Source organism: Bubalus bubalis, chromosome 11 (assembly GCF_019923935.1).
Source record: "Bubalus bubalis isolate 160015118507 breed Murrah chromosome 11, NDDB_SH_1, whole genome shotgun sequence".
NCBI classification, from domain to species: Eukaryota; Metazoa; Chordata; class Mammalia; order Artiodactyla; family Bovidae; genus Bubalus; species Bubalus bubalis.
This window is the reverse complement of record NC_059167.1, coordinates 16,439,796-16,455,412: the sequence shown is the minus strand read 5'-3', so window position 1 is coordinate 16,455,412 and position 15,617 is coordinate 16,439,796. Positions and strand designations below refer to the sequence as shown.

Here is a 15,617-nt window from a genome sequence, read left to right as displayed (position 1 = left end):
ATCCCATGGACTGTACCCACCAGGCTCCTCCATCCATGGGATTTTCCAGGCAAGAGTACTGGAGTGGGGTGCCATTGCCTTCTCCGAAAGTGATTTTGGAGCCCCCCAGAATAAAGTCTCTCACTGTTTCCATTGTTTCCCCATCTATTTGCCATGAAGTGATGGACCAGATGCCATGGTCTTATTCTGCTGAATCAAGGTTATAAATAGCTGGGGGGAGGGGAACCTTCCCTCCAAACGCTCTCAAAAATTATTCTCCCTTGTTGGAAATCATAAACTATGATCCGAATATCAAATTGACATTAAAATTAGCCTATTGCTAATTAAAATACTTTAATAAAGAAAAGGTACATTTCATTGTGTTTGAGGATGGACTAGAAATAATAGATAAGAAAATGTTTCAATGACCATAATGCTATTTCTCAAAGATGAGCAGTTGATCTTTCCAAATCTTATTTTTCTATGCATTAACATATGTGATAACGTAAATAGGGGGCGAGGAAAGGCAATTCCGACAAGGATCCCTACACATGTTCAGCGAAATGGGCAGTATGGAACAATCTCAAGGTTTTCTTCCGAGTGTCCCCAACAGGATTTCTCAGAATTTCCCCAAATGTTGGGAAGTCCCTTAAATTAATAAAAAACAAACTAAACTTCCAAGCGACGAAGGGATGCCAACCTGTGCTAGGCCGCGAGCTGGGCAGGAAGAAACAGGGAGATCGGAAGATTGAGGACTCTCGCCCGAGGAGTGTCCTCACCCTAAGAGGATCAGGCTCTCAGTCCCACCCATGGCTCACCCCCATCCCAGGGAGGTCCTCAGATGCTCCCCACGGAAAGGACGCGGGGAGCCGCAGCCGCTGCGATTCAGCCCAGCGCGCCCGGAAGCCAACAGCTGTTCCAAGACAAGGAGAGGCAAGTGCAGCGGCCGGCGCCCGCCGGGACTCGGGGCGCCCCTCTCTCCGGGGAGGAGGGCGCGGGCGCAGGCGTTTACCTGTTTCATCTTCCCATCGCTCGAGGCGGCCAGGCGGGGACAGCGCTCTCCACCTCCCTCCCTCCTCCTTCACCGGCAGGTCTTCACAGGCGTCTTGAAGTCTTTTATCCGCTCTTTTCCCCGCCGTCCCAAATACATTGACTCCGAACATGGAGTTGTTCTGCTGCACTCAACAGGAGTGTTCACTGCAAGGGCCGAGTGCTGGGGTTGAGGCTTGGACAGCTGCAACCGCTAATTAGCAGTAAAGGGGTCCAAGACCCATGGCTTCCAGCAGAACGAAAACAGCCAATCAGAACGAGGACAGATAGAAACAACCCAATCTGGGAGCCAGGCTGAGAGTGGGGGCGGGAACAAGGGCTCAGGTTGACTCAGGTCTGCAGCTGTGCTGGGGCAGTTTCGCTGCTGCTGCTGCTGTGCTGAGAGTACTCTCAACAGGTAGGGTGTATGTAGTGGGGAGAGGCGGAGAAGGCGATGGCACCCACTCCAGTACTCTTGCCTGGAAAATCCCATGGATGGAGGAGCCTGGTAGGCTGCAGTCCATGGGGTCGCCAAGAGTCGGACACGACTGAGCGACTTCACTTTCATGCATTGGAGAAGGAAATGGCAACCCACTCCAGTATGCTTGCCTGGAGAATCCCAGGGACGGTGGAGCCTGTTGGGCTGCCGTCTATGGGGTCGCACAGAGTCGGACACGACTGAAGCGACTTAGCAGCAGCAGCAGCAGCGGGGAGGGGGGGGGGGGCGGGAAATGGGGGGGAGAGGTGGGTATCTGTGTGACTTCTAATGGAAAGGATCCGCACAGCCTGGAAAAATGGAGATGGGATAGAAGGAAGATACCCGGGAGGCAACCTTGTAGGGAGAAAAAAGAGATTTCAGAGACCAAGAGAGGAGGGAGCTGGGAAAACGAAGAAAGCTTGGTAGGTACAGAACGAGTGAATCGATGAACGAATGAATGGCCCCTCTGAGCCTGGCACAATGCGAGGAAGCTTTGCTTTCTAAAGTAATTCTTATAATAATGCTTGGAATAGGTAATTTTAATCTCCTATTTGCAGGTAAGGAAACCGAAGCTGTAAAGTGTGAATTACTTGCCCATGGTCACACAGCTACTGAATAGTGAGACCAGGAAAGGAACCACTCACTCCCGACTCTACTAAACACCACAGGTTTCCTGGCCTGGGTCAGGACAAAATTGGGGAATACATGTGGGATTCTCTCAGAGGCCCTCAAAAGCGTTGAGGAAGCTGTGCTGAGGGACTGGCAGAGCAATTTGGAAGAGTGCTCAGGCTCTGCCTTCACCAGCTATCTTCTGGAGTTTCTGAGAGCTTCTGTGAAAGGGGCCTAAGTTCTGTCAAAGAGGGAGGCCATCCATGCAGCTTTTCTGACCCTGAGAGCTTAAGTGTCCTACTGAGGGAGGGAGGAGGGGAGGGGAGTGTGTGTATCTTGGCCCATGCTGGAACTGCTTGTGATTCCATTAGAGCTTCATTCTCTCTGGACTTTGACAGAGGCCACTTTTGTGACCCATTTGCACTGAGCCTTTCATCCACTGACCCTTCTTCCTCTGGAACTTTCTTTGTTTTTTGGTGTGTCACACTGTTTTGAGCCATTACTGATGTTAGTATTTCTTTCAGCTGAGTAATGTGGGACTATAACACAAGGCCTACGGTCAAAGTGACAAAGGAAGCCTGATAATTTATCGCCACTTCAGGCCAAAGAAATGAACCAGACGCTAGACAAACCATGGGTCACATACCAAAGATGGGAAGCATCAATTCCATGATTAGATTTCTATTACATGGTTTTTATTTAAACCAAGAGAATTTGAATCGGTGCTCAGCAAGGGTTGATCTAACATTTTGTTCTGTTTTTTAAATAAAAAGTATATACCCCGATGGTATTTTCTATACGCTTGAAGACAGGTGGCTATGGTTTGCTTGACTCTCTCAAAAATGGAAACTTCATCAAAATATGCTCAGTGAGACCATCATAGAGACGCATGGACCATGTTCTGTATCTCAGCTCTTTCATCTCTTGCCTGTGTAACCTCAAGCAAGTCACTTAACACCTCTGTGCCAGCCCCCATCTGTAAAGTGGAAATATTAATGGTGTCTCCCGACCTTGTCTAAGGATTCAGTGAGATAATAGATAGGTTTTTGGCACAGCACGTGGTGTATACAATCAATAACTGTAATTTCTTCCGCAACCCAACACCAACATAGCTGTTTCCTTCTCCGTCTAATTTTCTCACTGTTTCTCAAGTCCCCACAATTTATTTATTTTTAACTTTTATTTTGTTTTCCTAATTTATGGAACATGGAATCCCTGTGAACCAAAGTAGAGAAAACTTAAAGCATGTAAATATTTCCCTCAAACCATAGATGCCACTCAGACGTGCAAGACTTCTCTGTGCTTGGAAGGATCGATCACCAGTGGCCAGGAAGGTACCTGTTAGTAGATTTATAATTACCTTTGAGGTACTTGCAGTACAAAAGAATGTCGTGAAGCATCAGGTTAGACGTAAAGATCCCAGGGCTCTGATTTCAGCCACGAGAAGAGAGTGTTGATTTAGGCTAATATTTTGGAGAAATTCCTTAGCCGAAAATAAGCATGGTGCTACCTATTGCACAGTATGCTGTTGACTCACCACTGGTAGTATGATGAAATATTGAGACCAACTTCCATAAATCTTTCATTAGAGTCCATTTTATTTCTTTGTAGTGATGTTTGAACACCTCCCTCTCCTCTGTTCCCTTTGTCCCCACTTTTTCCACAGGGTCTGTCATTTCCAGCCACTGCATTATTTAGCCTTTTTTTATTACTCTTGTCAGCACACTTTGAGTGAAGGTAGGTATTCAAAGGCGAAGTGCCAACCCTATGAAGGGTGCCTGGGGATAGACGAGCCTCTGGTGCTTGGGAGAGCACCATTTCATTTATGAAATGACTGACGAAGTAAGATTAGTGCAGCTCTCATGAATGGGACACAGGTTGACTGCAGAGCTTACGGTTGAAGCACATTAACCATCTGTTGTCTCCTGCCCTTTGCTTTTGTTTCCAGGGCAAAAAGCCCTCTCAGGTTGGAGGGGAGCCATGAGCAGATTCCTCAACGTGTTACGCAGCTGGCTGATGATGACATCCATCATAGTCGTGGGTCACTCGCTGCAGAGCTTCCGAGACCACACCTTTCTCTATGAAAATATCTACACTGGCAAACCAGACCTGGGTGAGAAAGCAAAGACCTGCATCCTTTGTGCAGGTGACTCTGATGCCTGATGAGGAAACCATGAAGAAGGTTTTCCTGTTGCTTCTTTCAGAAATTAGGTCATGGGCCGTATGGTTTATACCCTACCTTGCATATGGAGAAGTACTCATCCAAGGTCTTCTCAAACCATGACACAGACCCTGAAAAGATATCCAAAATCCCTCCAGGTTGGTTTCCCACATGAACTTCTGCAGGCCCGCCATGGCTTTCCCCAGCGTCCTGAGCCTCTTTGCTGGAGAGTGGTTGCACATTTCAGCTTGTGCTTCCCTGCTTTGATACGTGGGGTGGCTTGAGCTGCAGCACCGTTTCATAGTAGCGACAATTCTATGTCACATTTATAGGTAACCCACATTCAGGTTCTGACTTAGCTCACATTTTTGCAGCATCTGAGTATAAAATGAAAGTAAGAAGGCTAAGGCTCACTTTGAACAAAGCTTAGAGAACCTGGAAAAGTGGGTGGAACAATTCCACTTTTCACCCTCCAGTGCTGTCCTCCAGTGGTCCAGGAACTCTGTATAGATTCACAGGTTTTTGAGGTCATCTGTCCTAGCCCTTTGAATTTAAAATTGAGACAGAAAGGCTCAGAGGTCATCTGATTTGTCGAAGGGCAATAGGTGAGCAGAACAGTGTGTGCGCGCTTGTGCAGGCCTGCATGCACACACAGCTCAGAAGTAGGTCCCACATGACCTCCTGGTGCTTTGCTGGTGATAGCAGGACCCTGGAGCATCCAGTAGAAGAATTGTACCTTATGCCTACTCTGGTTAGGGTTACTGAGATATTCCATTTTTAGTTCTCACTCATAAAGAGATATATAGAAATAGAAAAGAGAAATTTCCTGTCATTTCATCAGAAGCACTATCAAAATGCTTTATAAAGAATGTAAAAAAAAAAAAAAAAAAAGAATATAGCTCTCCAGGACTAACCGCTATATTTTAGTTTGGGATATGAGATTTTTTTCTCAAGATGATTTCCATCTAAAGATCTTTGGGGTTGTGAATTTAGTGTTGCTGTCTGGTTTTCCAAAGGCTGAAAAATCCTTAAAGGAAAATCCTGAAAATCACAAATTTTGGTTGTGAGTGTTGTCCCCTAAAATTTCTCTTGCTCAGGAGACCAGCAAAGGAAGTATCCTTGCTTTTCCCTATAGATCAATACCAGTACATTAAAATCAACAAGGCAAGGCTTTCAAAAATACCAGGGACCTCCTGGGCCCACCTGCATGCTGCTGCTGCTGCTAAGTCGCTTCAGTCATAACCGGCTCAGTGTGACCCCATAGACAGCAGCCCCCCAGGCTCCCCCATCCCTGGGATTCTCCAGGCAAGAACACTGGAGTGGGTTGACATTTCCTCTCCAATGCATGAAACTGAAAAGTGAAAGTGAAGTTGCTCAGTCGTGTCCGACTCTTAGCGACCCCATAGACTGAAGCCCACCAGGCTCCCCCACCAATGGGATTTTCCAGGCAAGAGTACTGGAGTGGGTCGCCATTGCCTTCTCCAGCCCACCTCCATAGTATATGATTTAACTGATCTGGTATCCAGGTCTTGGTAATTTTAAAAAATTTTGTCAGTTGAGTCTAATAAATGCCCAGGGTCAAGAAGCACTGTTATGATAGACTATGATTTAAGCACTCTGGACAAGATATTTAGCACAGCAGTGCCAGAATGAAGCTGGCAAGAGCGGAGTGGTCCCAGCTAACACCGGAGCTTTGTTCCCTTCCCGCACGCACAGGAAACCAGCCTCGTTAGGGCTTCATTCACGTGATATAGATCTGAATTCAGGAGATCCAGGGACCTGGGTCTCTTAAAGACCAGGTGTGGGTGCAGGGCTCAGTATTTCTGTGTTCTGTCCTGCATCAGCCTCACTGAAAGTCTGCTGACCTCCTAGGCATCTTGCATTGACAGACCGCTCTCCACCGTGTTCCTCCACGCTTATCCTGATTCAGACTCACTGGGCTTCACCAAAACCAGAGCAGATTCCAGGGAGACCCATAAACCACTACCCCAAGAGTTACTGCCAAAGTAGGCTGTTTGTTGGGTTTCTACTCTTGGAACTCGCCCACCCAACTATAGGCATTTGAAGAGGGGCTGAATCAACTTTCCTTCTGGAATTCTTTCCATTCCTTCTAGTTCCCACGTGCAGCATTAGAGCCTATACCTTACCCAGCCAAGGGGATCACAGGCTCAGCTCTCTGACTCCTCTAGTGAAGCTGGAGGAGTTTGGAGGGAACCCTGACGCACCCTTCTCAACACTCCTGCTTGTTTCTGCTGCACAGTGAATGGCCTCCAAGCTCGGACCTTTGGAGTCTGGACGCTGCTCTCATCAGTGGTTCGCTGCCTCTGCGCCATCGACATTCACAACAAAACGTATGTAAGGGAGGGAACAGCACCAGTCTCCCTGGGTTGGCAATGGGTGCTAAGCAGAGCCATTGTGTTCCTCCCTCAAGACTTGTTTATCATTACAATTAACAAGGCAAGGCTTCAGAAAATACTAGGGGGTTCCTGGGTCCACCTCCAGAGGGTACGATTTAGCTGTTCTGATATCCAGGTCTTGATAATTTGATAAAATTTCTTCAGTTGATTCTAATAAATGCCCAGAGTCAAGAAGCACTGTTATGATGGATTATGGTTCCATCATATGGCCTAGGATTTGATTCAGTAACCTAGGATGTGAACATTAAAGATTCAGTTCAGTTCAGCCACTCAGTCGTGTCCACCTCTTTGCGACCCTGTGATTTGCAGCACGCCAGGCCTCCCTGTCCATCACCAACTCCCGGAGTTCACTCATACTCATGTCCATCGAGTCGGTGATGCCATCCAGCCATCTCATCCTCTATCATCCCCTTCTCCTCCTGTCCCCAATCACTCCCAGCATCAGAGTCTTTTCCAATGAGTCAACTCTTCGCATGAGGTGGCCAAAGTACTAGAGTTTCAGCTTTAGCATCAGTCCTTCCAAAGAACACCCAGGACTCCTTTAGAATGGACTGGTTGGATCTCCTTGCAGTCCAAGGGACTCTCAAGAGTCTTCTCCAACACCACAGTTCAAAAGCATCAATTCTTTGGCGTTCAGCTTTCTTCACAGTCCAACTCTCACATCCATACCTGACTACTGGAAAAACCATAGCCATGACTAGATGGACCTTTGTTGACAAAGTAATGTTTCTGCTTTTTAATATGCTGTCTAGGTTGGTCATAACTTTCCTTCCAAGGAGTAAGCATCTTTAATTTCATGGCTGCAGTCACCATCTGCAGTGATTTTGGAGCCAAATAAATAAAGTTTGACACTGTTTCCACTGTTTCCCCATCTACTTGCCATGAGGTGATGGGACCAGATGCCATGATCTTAGTTTTCTGAATGGTGAGCTTTAAACAATTTTTTTACTCTCCTCTCACTTTCATCAAGAGGCTTTTTAGTTCCTCTTCACTTTCTGCCATAAGCGTGGTGTCATCTGCATATCTGAGGTTATTGATATTTCTCCCAGCAATCTTGATTCCAGCTTGTGCTTCTTCCAGCCCAGCGTTTCTCATGATGTACTCTGCATAGAAGTTAAATAAGCAGGGTGACAATATACAGCCTTGACGTACTCCTTTTCCTATTTGGAACCAGTCTGTTGTTCCAGGTCCAATTCTAACTGTTGCTTCCTGACCCGCATATAGGTTTCTCAAGAGGCAGGTCAGGTGGTCTGGTATTCCCGTCTCTTTCAGAATTTTCCACAGTTGATTGTGATCCACACAGTCAAAGGCTTTGGCATAGTCAGTAAAGCAGAAAGAGATGTTTTTTCTGGAACTGTCTTGCTTTTTCCATGATCCAGCAGATGTTGGCAATTTGATCCCTGGTTCCTCTGCCTTGTCTAAAACCAGCTTGAACATCTGGAAGTTCATGGTTCACGTATTGCTCAAGCCTGGCTTGGAGAATTTTGAGCATTACTTTACTAGCATGTGAGATGAGTGCTATTGTGCAGTAGTTTGAGCATTCTTTGGCATTGCCTTTCTTTGGAATTGGAATGAAGACTCACATTTTCCAGTCCTGTGGCCACTGCTGAATTTTCCAAATCTGCTGGCATATTGAGTGTAGCACTTTCCCAGCATCGTCTTTCAGGATTTGAAATAGCTCCACTGGAATTCCATCACCTCCACTAGCTTTGTTCGTAGTCATGCTTTCTAAGGCCCACTTGACTTCACATTCCAGGATGCCTGGCTCTAGGTGAGTGACCACACCATCGTGATTATCTTGGTTGTGAAGATCGTTTTTGTACAGTTCTTCTGTGTGTTCTTGCCACCTCTTCTTAATATCTTCTGCTTATGTTAGGTCCATACCATTTCTGTCCTTTATCGAGCCCATCTTTGCATGACATGTTCCCTTGGTATTTCTAATTTTCTTGATGAGCTCTCTAGTCTTTCCCATTCTGTTGTTTTCCTCTATTTCTTTGCATTGATTGCTGAGGAAGGCTCTCTTCTCTCTCCTTGCTATTCTTTGGAACTCTGCGTTCAGATGCTTCTATCTTTCCTTTTCTCCTTTGTGTTTTCACTTCTCTTCTTTTCACAGCTATTTGTAAGGCCTCCCCAGACAGCCATTTTGCTTTTTTGCATTTCTTTTCCATGGGGATGGTCTTGATCCCTGTCTCCTGTACAATGTCATGAACCTCATTCCATAGTTCATCAGGCACTCTATCTATCAGATCTAGTCCCTTAAGTCTATTTCTCACTTCCACTGAATAATCATAAGGGATTTGATTTAGGTAATACCTGAATGGTCTAGTGATTTTCCCTGCTTTCTTCAATTTCAGTCTGAATTTGGCAATGAGGAGTTCATGATCTGAGCCACAGTCAACTCCCCGTCTTGTTTTTGCTGACTGTATAGAGCTTCTCTATCTTTGGCTGCAAATAATATAATCAATCTGATCTCGGTGTTGACCCTCTGGTGATGTCCATGTGTAGAGTCTTCTCTTGTGTTGTTGGAAGAGGGTGTTTGCTATGACCAGTGCATTTTCTTGGCAAAACTCTATTGGCCTTTGTCCTGCTTCATTCCGTACTCCAAGGCCAAAACAGCCTATTACTCCATGGGGTTTCTTAACTTCCTACTTTTGCATTCCAGTCCCCTATAATGAAAAGGACATTTTTGGGGGGTGTTAGTTCTAAACGGTCTTGTAGGTCTTCATAGAACTGTTCAACTTCAGCTTCTTCAGTGTTACTGGTTGGGGCATAGACTTGGATTACTGTGATATTGAATGGTTTCCCTTGGAAACGAACAGAAATCATTCTGTCGTTTGAGACTGCATCCAAGTACTGCATTTTGGACTCTTGTTGACCATGATGGCTACTCCATTTCTTCTAAAGGATCCTTCCTGCCCGCAGTAGTAGATATAATGGTCATCTGAGTTAAATGCACCCATTCCAGCCCATTTTATTTCGCTGATTCCTAGAACGTTGACGTTCACTCTTGCCATCTCCTGTTTGACCACTTCCAATTTGCCTTGATTCATGGACCTAACATTCCAGGTTCCTGTGCAATATTGCTCTTTACAGCATCGGACCTTGCTTCTATCACCAGTCACATCCACAACTGGGTATTGTTTTTGCTTTGGCTCCATCCCTTCATTCTTTCTGGAGTTATTTCTCCACTGATCTCCAGTAGCATATTGGGCACCTACCGACCTGGGGAGTTCCTCTTTCAGTATCCTATCATTTTGCCTTTTCATACTGTTCATGGGGTTCTCAAGGCAAGAATACTGAAGTGGTTTGCCATTCCCTTCTCCAGTGGACCACATTCTGTCAGACCTCTCCACCATGACCCTCCCGTCCTGAGTGGCCCCACACGGCATGGCTTAATTTCATTGAGTTAGACAAGGCTGTGGTCCATGTGATTCGATTGGAGAGTTTTCTGTGAGTATGGTTTCAGTGTGTGTGCCCTCTGATGCCCTCTTGCAACACCTACCGTCTTACTTGGGTTTCTCTTACCTCGGACGTGGGGTATCTCTTCATGTCCGCTCCGGTAAAGCGCAGCCGCTGCTCCTTACCTTGGACGTGGGGTATCTCCTCATGGCTGCCCCTCTTGACCTTGAACGTGGAGTAGCTCCTCTCGGCCCTCCTGTGCCCGCGCAGCCAGCGCACCTACGTACCATTCCTTCCAGGGACAGAAAACATCACAGGCCTGAAGGTCTTTAAAGCTTAAAAATCTTTGAAACAAACACAGCAAACTGGTTATGTGTGATCCAGTGGCCTGCATCATATTCCTCTACTTCTTTACTGAGGGGTCAGCCTTTCTTCTACTAAAGAGGTAGTATGCCTGCTCTTTTTAGAGAGGCCATGACGTACCTTATTCTCACATTCCTCCTTGAGCGGCAGGGATGAACAGAAATCAGGATCCATGATGTCATGAGCTCACCAGTGAATGGTTGTGTGTTTACACAGAGTCATGAAGGGAGGGTCACAGAGAACCCAGCACACCTCTGTATTCTGCCTCTTCAGAGGACTCACACAGACTGCGTGCATGTGTGCGTGCACACTCAAGTCCAACTCTTTGCGACCCCATGGACTGTAGCCCACCAGGCTCCTCTGTCCATGGTATTTTCCAGGCAAGAACACTGGAGCAGGTTGCCATTTCCTACTCCAGGGGATCTTCCTGACCCAGGGATGGATCAAACCTGCATCTCTTGAGTTCCTGCATTGGCAGGCAGATTCTTTACCTCTTGGCCATCTGGGAAGCCCTCATACAGACTAGTGTGGAACAATTGCTGGCAGTCGCAGCCCCTGGGCTGGATCGTGTTGTAATCTAAACTGGCCCCTGGAGGGGGCTCGAGCTTTCTTCCCAACACCAATTATCACCGCAATCAAGGTGGGAACTTTGCTCAGGTCCCCAAGTGAGGCCACCAAAAGAGCTTCATACTAAGATTTTTTTGTGTTAGCCGGACTCTCGGCACCTGGACAAGAGAGGAGGTGGTGGTATTTATTGAGCCTCTTATTATACCACATGCTTCCAGTGACGTTGATGAAGTCTCCTCCTAGTAGCCCTGGGAAGCAGTGATTTTTGTTGCTGATTTTGTAGATTTGCGTATTAGAGACTCGATTCATTTAAACTGAGGAAGACCAGGACAAGTGGGATTTGAGGGCTGTTAGCACTGTGATCTATTCATCTTTATTTTTTTGAACCTGAAACTATGGTTTACTTGTTCCACACTGACATATATTTTTGGAAGTAGCATGGTTTAGTGAAAACACTCTGAGGCTCAAGAATGAAAACTGGAAAATAGGCTCTGCTCTCATTTCTGTTGGTAACTAGCTTTGAAGCAGCAGGTTTATTAGACCTTCTTTGCATCTCAGCCCCTTCATATATAAAATGAGACTCGTGTATCTGTTTTTCCTCTCAGGGTGACTGGGAGGGAGTAAGGACTGCATAATCATTTTAACGACCTTTACCATGATGAAGAATTACTGACGAGTAGAAGGGGTGTATCTTTTGTTTGTTGTGCTTTGGGGATGAGCCGAGACAGCTGAGACTTATCTTTACCTCTCTTACCCATTCATTATCCCTTCACCCAACACAGGACAGCCAAAATGCTGACTTCTATTTCCAACCTTTTTTTAAAAGCCTGGGAGTTTGGTCCATGTACTTCTGATATGCTCTCTGACTCTATCCCCTCCCTAACCAGAAACTTGAAATCAATTCTCAGCTGTTCTTACTTTCTGAGACAGTCTGCATTCTGCCCATTTAATGTGTATTTCTCCAAAGAAACCTACTTTCACTTAAAAAAAAAAAAAAAGACATCAACCCAATGATACACACATACATCATGTATGTATCAAAATACATACATGTTTACTAAGTGTGTAAAAATATGCATAGGAATGATAAAAGTCAATCTTAAGATGTTAGTTCCTTCTGGGGAGAAAGGAGGCAGGAGAATGGGATCAGGGTGGAAAAGGATCCACAGGAAGGTTTAACTGAAATCTGTAATATTTTATTTCTTAGGAAAAGTGTCTGAAGCAAAAATGTCAAGAAAATGAGATTTGATGGAGTAGGGTATTGGTTGCATAGGGGTAGATTCTATGATGTATGATTTTTTGTATTTTTGAAATATTTCATAATTTGTAAATTTCAGAAAGAAGAAAGACACCAGGTATCAAAGTGGTCCATCTTCCTATAACTTCCGTCTTCTCCATCTTCTTGTCAAAACGGAGGAACAAATTCTCTTCCTGTGAGGTTATCACTGTGTCCTCCCTCTGGCCATTTTGCTAGGTTAAGATGCAAAATATCTTAAGATGCAGCCCATATTGCAAAAGCATCTAAAAGCCCCAGAAAGTCCCTTGCTACCCATTCCTCATTCAGGCCCTTCATTCGGTGGCATCCATCAGATGAGCACTGAGCAGCCCCTGGCTGTTGCTGCTGCTGCTGCTGCTAAGTCGCTTCAGTCGTGTCTGACTCTGTGCGGCCCCATAGACGGCAGCCCACCAGGCTCCCCAGTCCCTGGGATTCTCCAGGCAAGAACACTGAGACAGGTGCAAAGCGGGCTTGGACTAGAGTAAAGACAATTTGAGCGAGTAGAATATGGAAATGTGATTGGTCCACAATCGTCTGCACTACCTAGGATTGCCATACCCCAGACTCTGCTTTGCTGTTACTGGTCTCACCACCTTGCTAAGACTTGCAAAGGCACTCTGCTGGGTCATCCTCCTCTCAATTTAGCACTTGAAAGCTTCAGTTTTACCCTAGACATGAGGAAAATTGATGTGATCCAGCAGCCAGGTCTTTTGCAGGACCAAGTCTCCTTTTTCTTTAGCCATAGTCATTTCCTGGGTTTTGATTTGTGTGTTTCAAGTCTGACTACCTCCCCTGCACTGAAAAAGCTGAACCTTCAGTCCCGTTTCTGTCTGTTCCCCTGTAGGCTCTACTACATCACGCTCTGGACCTTCTTCATTGGCATGGGGCACTTCCTCTGTGAGTTGTTTGTTTTTGGGACCGTGGCTCCCATGATTTTCATCCTGGCAATCCTCACGGTGGCAAGTAAGCATCGAGTGACCCTGGAACTCCCACAGGAGCCGTCCCAGCCCTAAGGACCAGCCTTATACAAGTAATCTAAGCAAGCACGGTGCTTATGTCAGCCACTGACCTTGTCTGTCTGTATTTAAGGTATCTCAATCCTGGGCATGCTAGTGGGGCTCCGACACCTAGAAGCAGAACCAGGATCCAGACAGAAGAAGAGAAACTGAGGCCAACATCCCCATGTCCAAGACGTCATCTCCCGCCTTTGCTCGCCTCTTCTGTCTCTATGCTCTTCAGTTTCATTTCTGCTCCATCACCCACTTACAGCCTTTCACATTTGGGTTTTTTTTTTTTTCCTCTTTAATTTAAAATTTAAGATATAACATGCATACAGAAAGTCAGTACCATTTAAATGTATGCAAAGAATCATTTTAGAATGAGTGCTCTGTACCTCCATCCAAATCGAGGAACTGGCAGTATATACGAAGGCCACTGTGTACCCTTCCACAACCCACAGCCTCTTCCAGGAGCACTTTTCCAGCCTTCTGCTTTTTCCTTTTATTTTTAACTGTCCACTTGACTTGTGTGGTGGGAACACACCAACTGTGAAACATAAAGGTGCTGCCTTGCCCAGAGCATTGCCACCAAGGGCTGCTATGAGGGGTTGTCCATGCAGGTTGGGCTTCTCTCTGCTGCAGGACCCAAGACTCAGAACCATCCACGGGACAAAAAGTTCTTCTAAGAAGGTCTCCCCGGCCAGTGAGCTTGGCCCCTGACCTTGAGTCTACGGGGGGATCAGGTTTGGAAAGGTCTGGGCTAGTTTTAGACTCTCCCGTCAGCTGTATTTGTGTAATGATATTTGTAATAAATAGAGAAGCCTTCTGCTCTGATCCGTCCTGGTACTTTGGCCTCCCCTAAGCCCAGAGTGCCCCTGCCCTCCTCTGAGGCCCAGCAGAGGGAGATCTCAGCTTTCTGCGGATCAAATACACCATAATGAGTAGGACAGTGCAAGACCCAGGCAAACCTTGCAGCCCTTAGTCTCCTGTTCATTTCTCATGATGTCATCTTCCTCATCTCTATCCCCACTTTCCGAATTCTGAGCACACAACTGAACAGCCAGAACACTCTCTTGTTTTCTTCGCAAAGAAGAAACAGGTTCTTGAGAAAGCAGAATCAGACAACATACAGGAAACAGCTGTATGAGCATGGAAAGAACACTGGAGCCCAAGGACAAGGCACTGGAGCAGACGGCTGCCGTCCAAACACAGCCCTGAGCACCTCCACAGTGGCTGGATGCTCACACACAGTGTATAGATGTGAGAACCCATTCGCTACTTCAGCGAGTGTTTATTGAACACTTACTCCATGCCAGACACTTGGGAAGGGAAAATGAATGACCCAGGCAATGTCCCTGTAGTCAAGAAACAGACTGTCAACAAGCCCACACCTGAAAGAAAACCCCAGACAGTGCTAAGACTCTAAACAACCAGGTACCGTGATTCAGACGAGGAGGGAGGTGCAGAACTGAGATCACTGGGAAAAGCCTCTCTGAGGAGGTGGGATCTGAGTTGAATCACAGAGGTCATATGTCTTCATATGTGAGGCAGTATCTAGGGCAGACCTAGCAGCACTTGGTCTGTTCAAGGACTAAGGTCACTAAACTACAGAATGGTGACGTTCCTAAGTGAAAGGGAGGAGTTGGAAAGGGAGCAGGGGGCTTGTGAAGGCCATTCCCAACCAGTTAAGGCTCTTCAGGTGAAAGGAACAAAATCTTCCTTAAACTAGCTGAAGCCATAAAGATAACATTGGCTGACAAAACTGGAAAGAGGATTATAGGCTTCAGGAATGGTTTGATCAGGACTCAGTTCCATTTCTCTGGAGTTCTTTTGACTCTGCCCTCCTGTGTTGGCTTCATCCCCAGGCTGGCTTCGTTCATGGTACCAAAAGCGGTTGTAGCAATTCCAGGCCTCGTGTCCCCACCTAGAAAGAGAGCTCCGTGGTACAAACTATCTTTCCCTTACCAGCTATTGTAGGAGGCAGTAAGAAAAGCAGTGATCTTACAGAGAGTTAATGTTCGGGTGGAGGTCTGCAGGGAGCCCAGCTTAGAAAGGAGTGAATGAAAGCACAAGACGATATGGGTCTTCTAGGCGTGCCTCAAGGAAATGTGATTCCAAGTAAACAAAGGCAAGATCCCAGAGGATCTACAGAAATGATACAGAGTATTTGGCAGCTACTCTGGCTATTAGGGTTCTCGAACAGCCCAGGCTTGGCTCCCTTCCCAGGTGATTTAAAGTGGGATCCTAACGTTGTTTGTCTGCATAAGGATTGCTGACAGAGAGGGAGCCAGAGTGCCCCAGACACAGTCAGCTCACTAGAGAAGAAATGTCCAGGAAAGTG

At 46.2% G+C, this 15,617-nt stretch overlaps 1 protein-coding gene across 5 annotated transcripts; it reads left to right on the top strand.

Moving 5' to 3' along the window:
• Positions 1–3,435: 3,435 nt before the first annotated feature.
• On the top strand, positions 3,436–15,050 carry LOC112587956 (ergosterol biosynthetic protein 28 homolog). 5 transcript variants are annotated; one of them, XM_045162025.1, is made up of 5 exons: positions 3,440–3,832; positions 4,044–4,241; positions 6,517–6,607; positions 13,123–13,175; positions 13,368–15,050. In XM_045162025.1, the coding sequence occupies exons 1-5, from the start codon at positions 3,709–3,711 to the stop codon at positions 13,445–13,447; spliced, it is 546 nt and encodes a 181-aa protein (XP_045017960.1). In that variant the 5' UTR covers positions 3,440–3,708; the 3' UTR covers positions 13,448–15,050. The 5 variants fall into 5 exon arrangements, with proteins under 5 accessions (XP_045017957.1, XP_045017960.1, XP_045017961.1 ...); XM_045162022.1 differs by lacking the exon at positions 13,123–13,175 and having other exon boundaries at positions 3,436–3,832; XM_045162023.1 differs by lacking the exon at positions 13,123–13,175 and having other exon boundaries at positions 3,454–3,832; positions 4,044–4,208.
• The last annotated feature ends 567 nt before the right edge of the window (positions 15,051–15,617 follow it).

Coding starts and splice junctions, on each gene's coding strand:
- LOC112587956 (XM_045162022.1), top strand. CDS start 3,709: ATGTTTGAACACCTCCCTCTCCTCTGTTCCCTTTGTCCCCACTTTTTC. Junction 3,833..4,043: donor TCAGCACACTTTGAGTGAAG/GTAGGTATTCAA, acceptor TTTTGTTTCCAG/GGCAAAAAGCCCTCTCAGGT. Junction 4,242..6,516: donor GACCTGCATCCTTTGTGCAG/GTGACTCTGATG, acceptor TCTGCTGCACAG/TGAATGGCCTCCAAGCTCGG.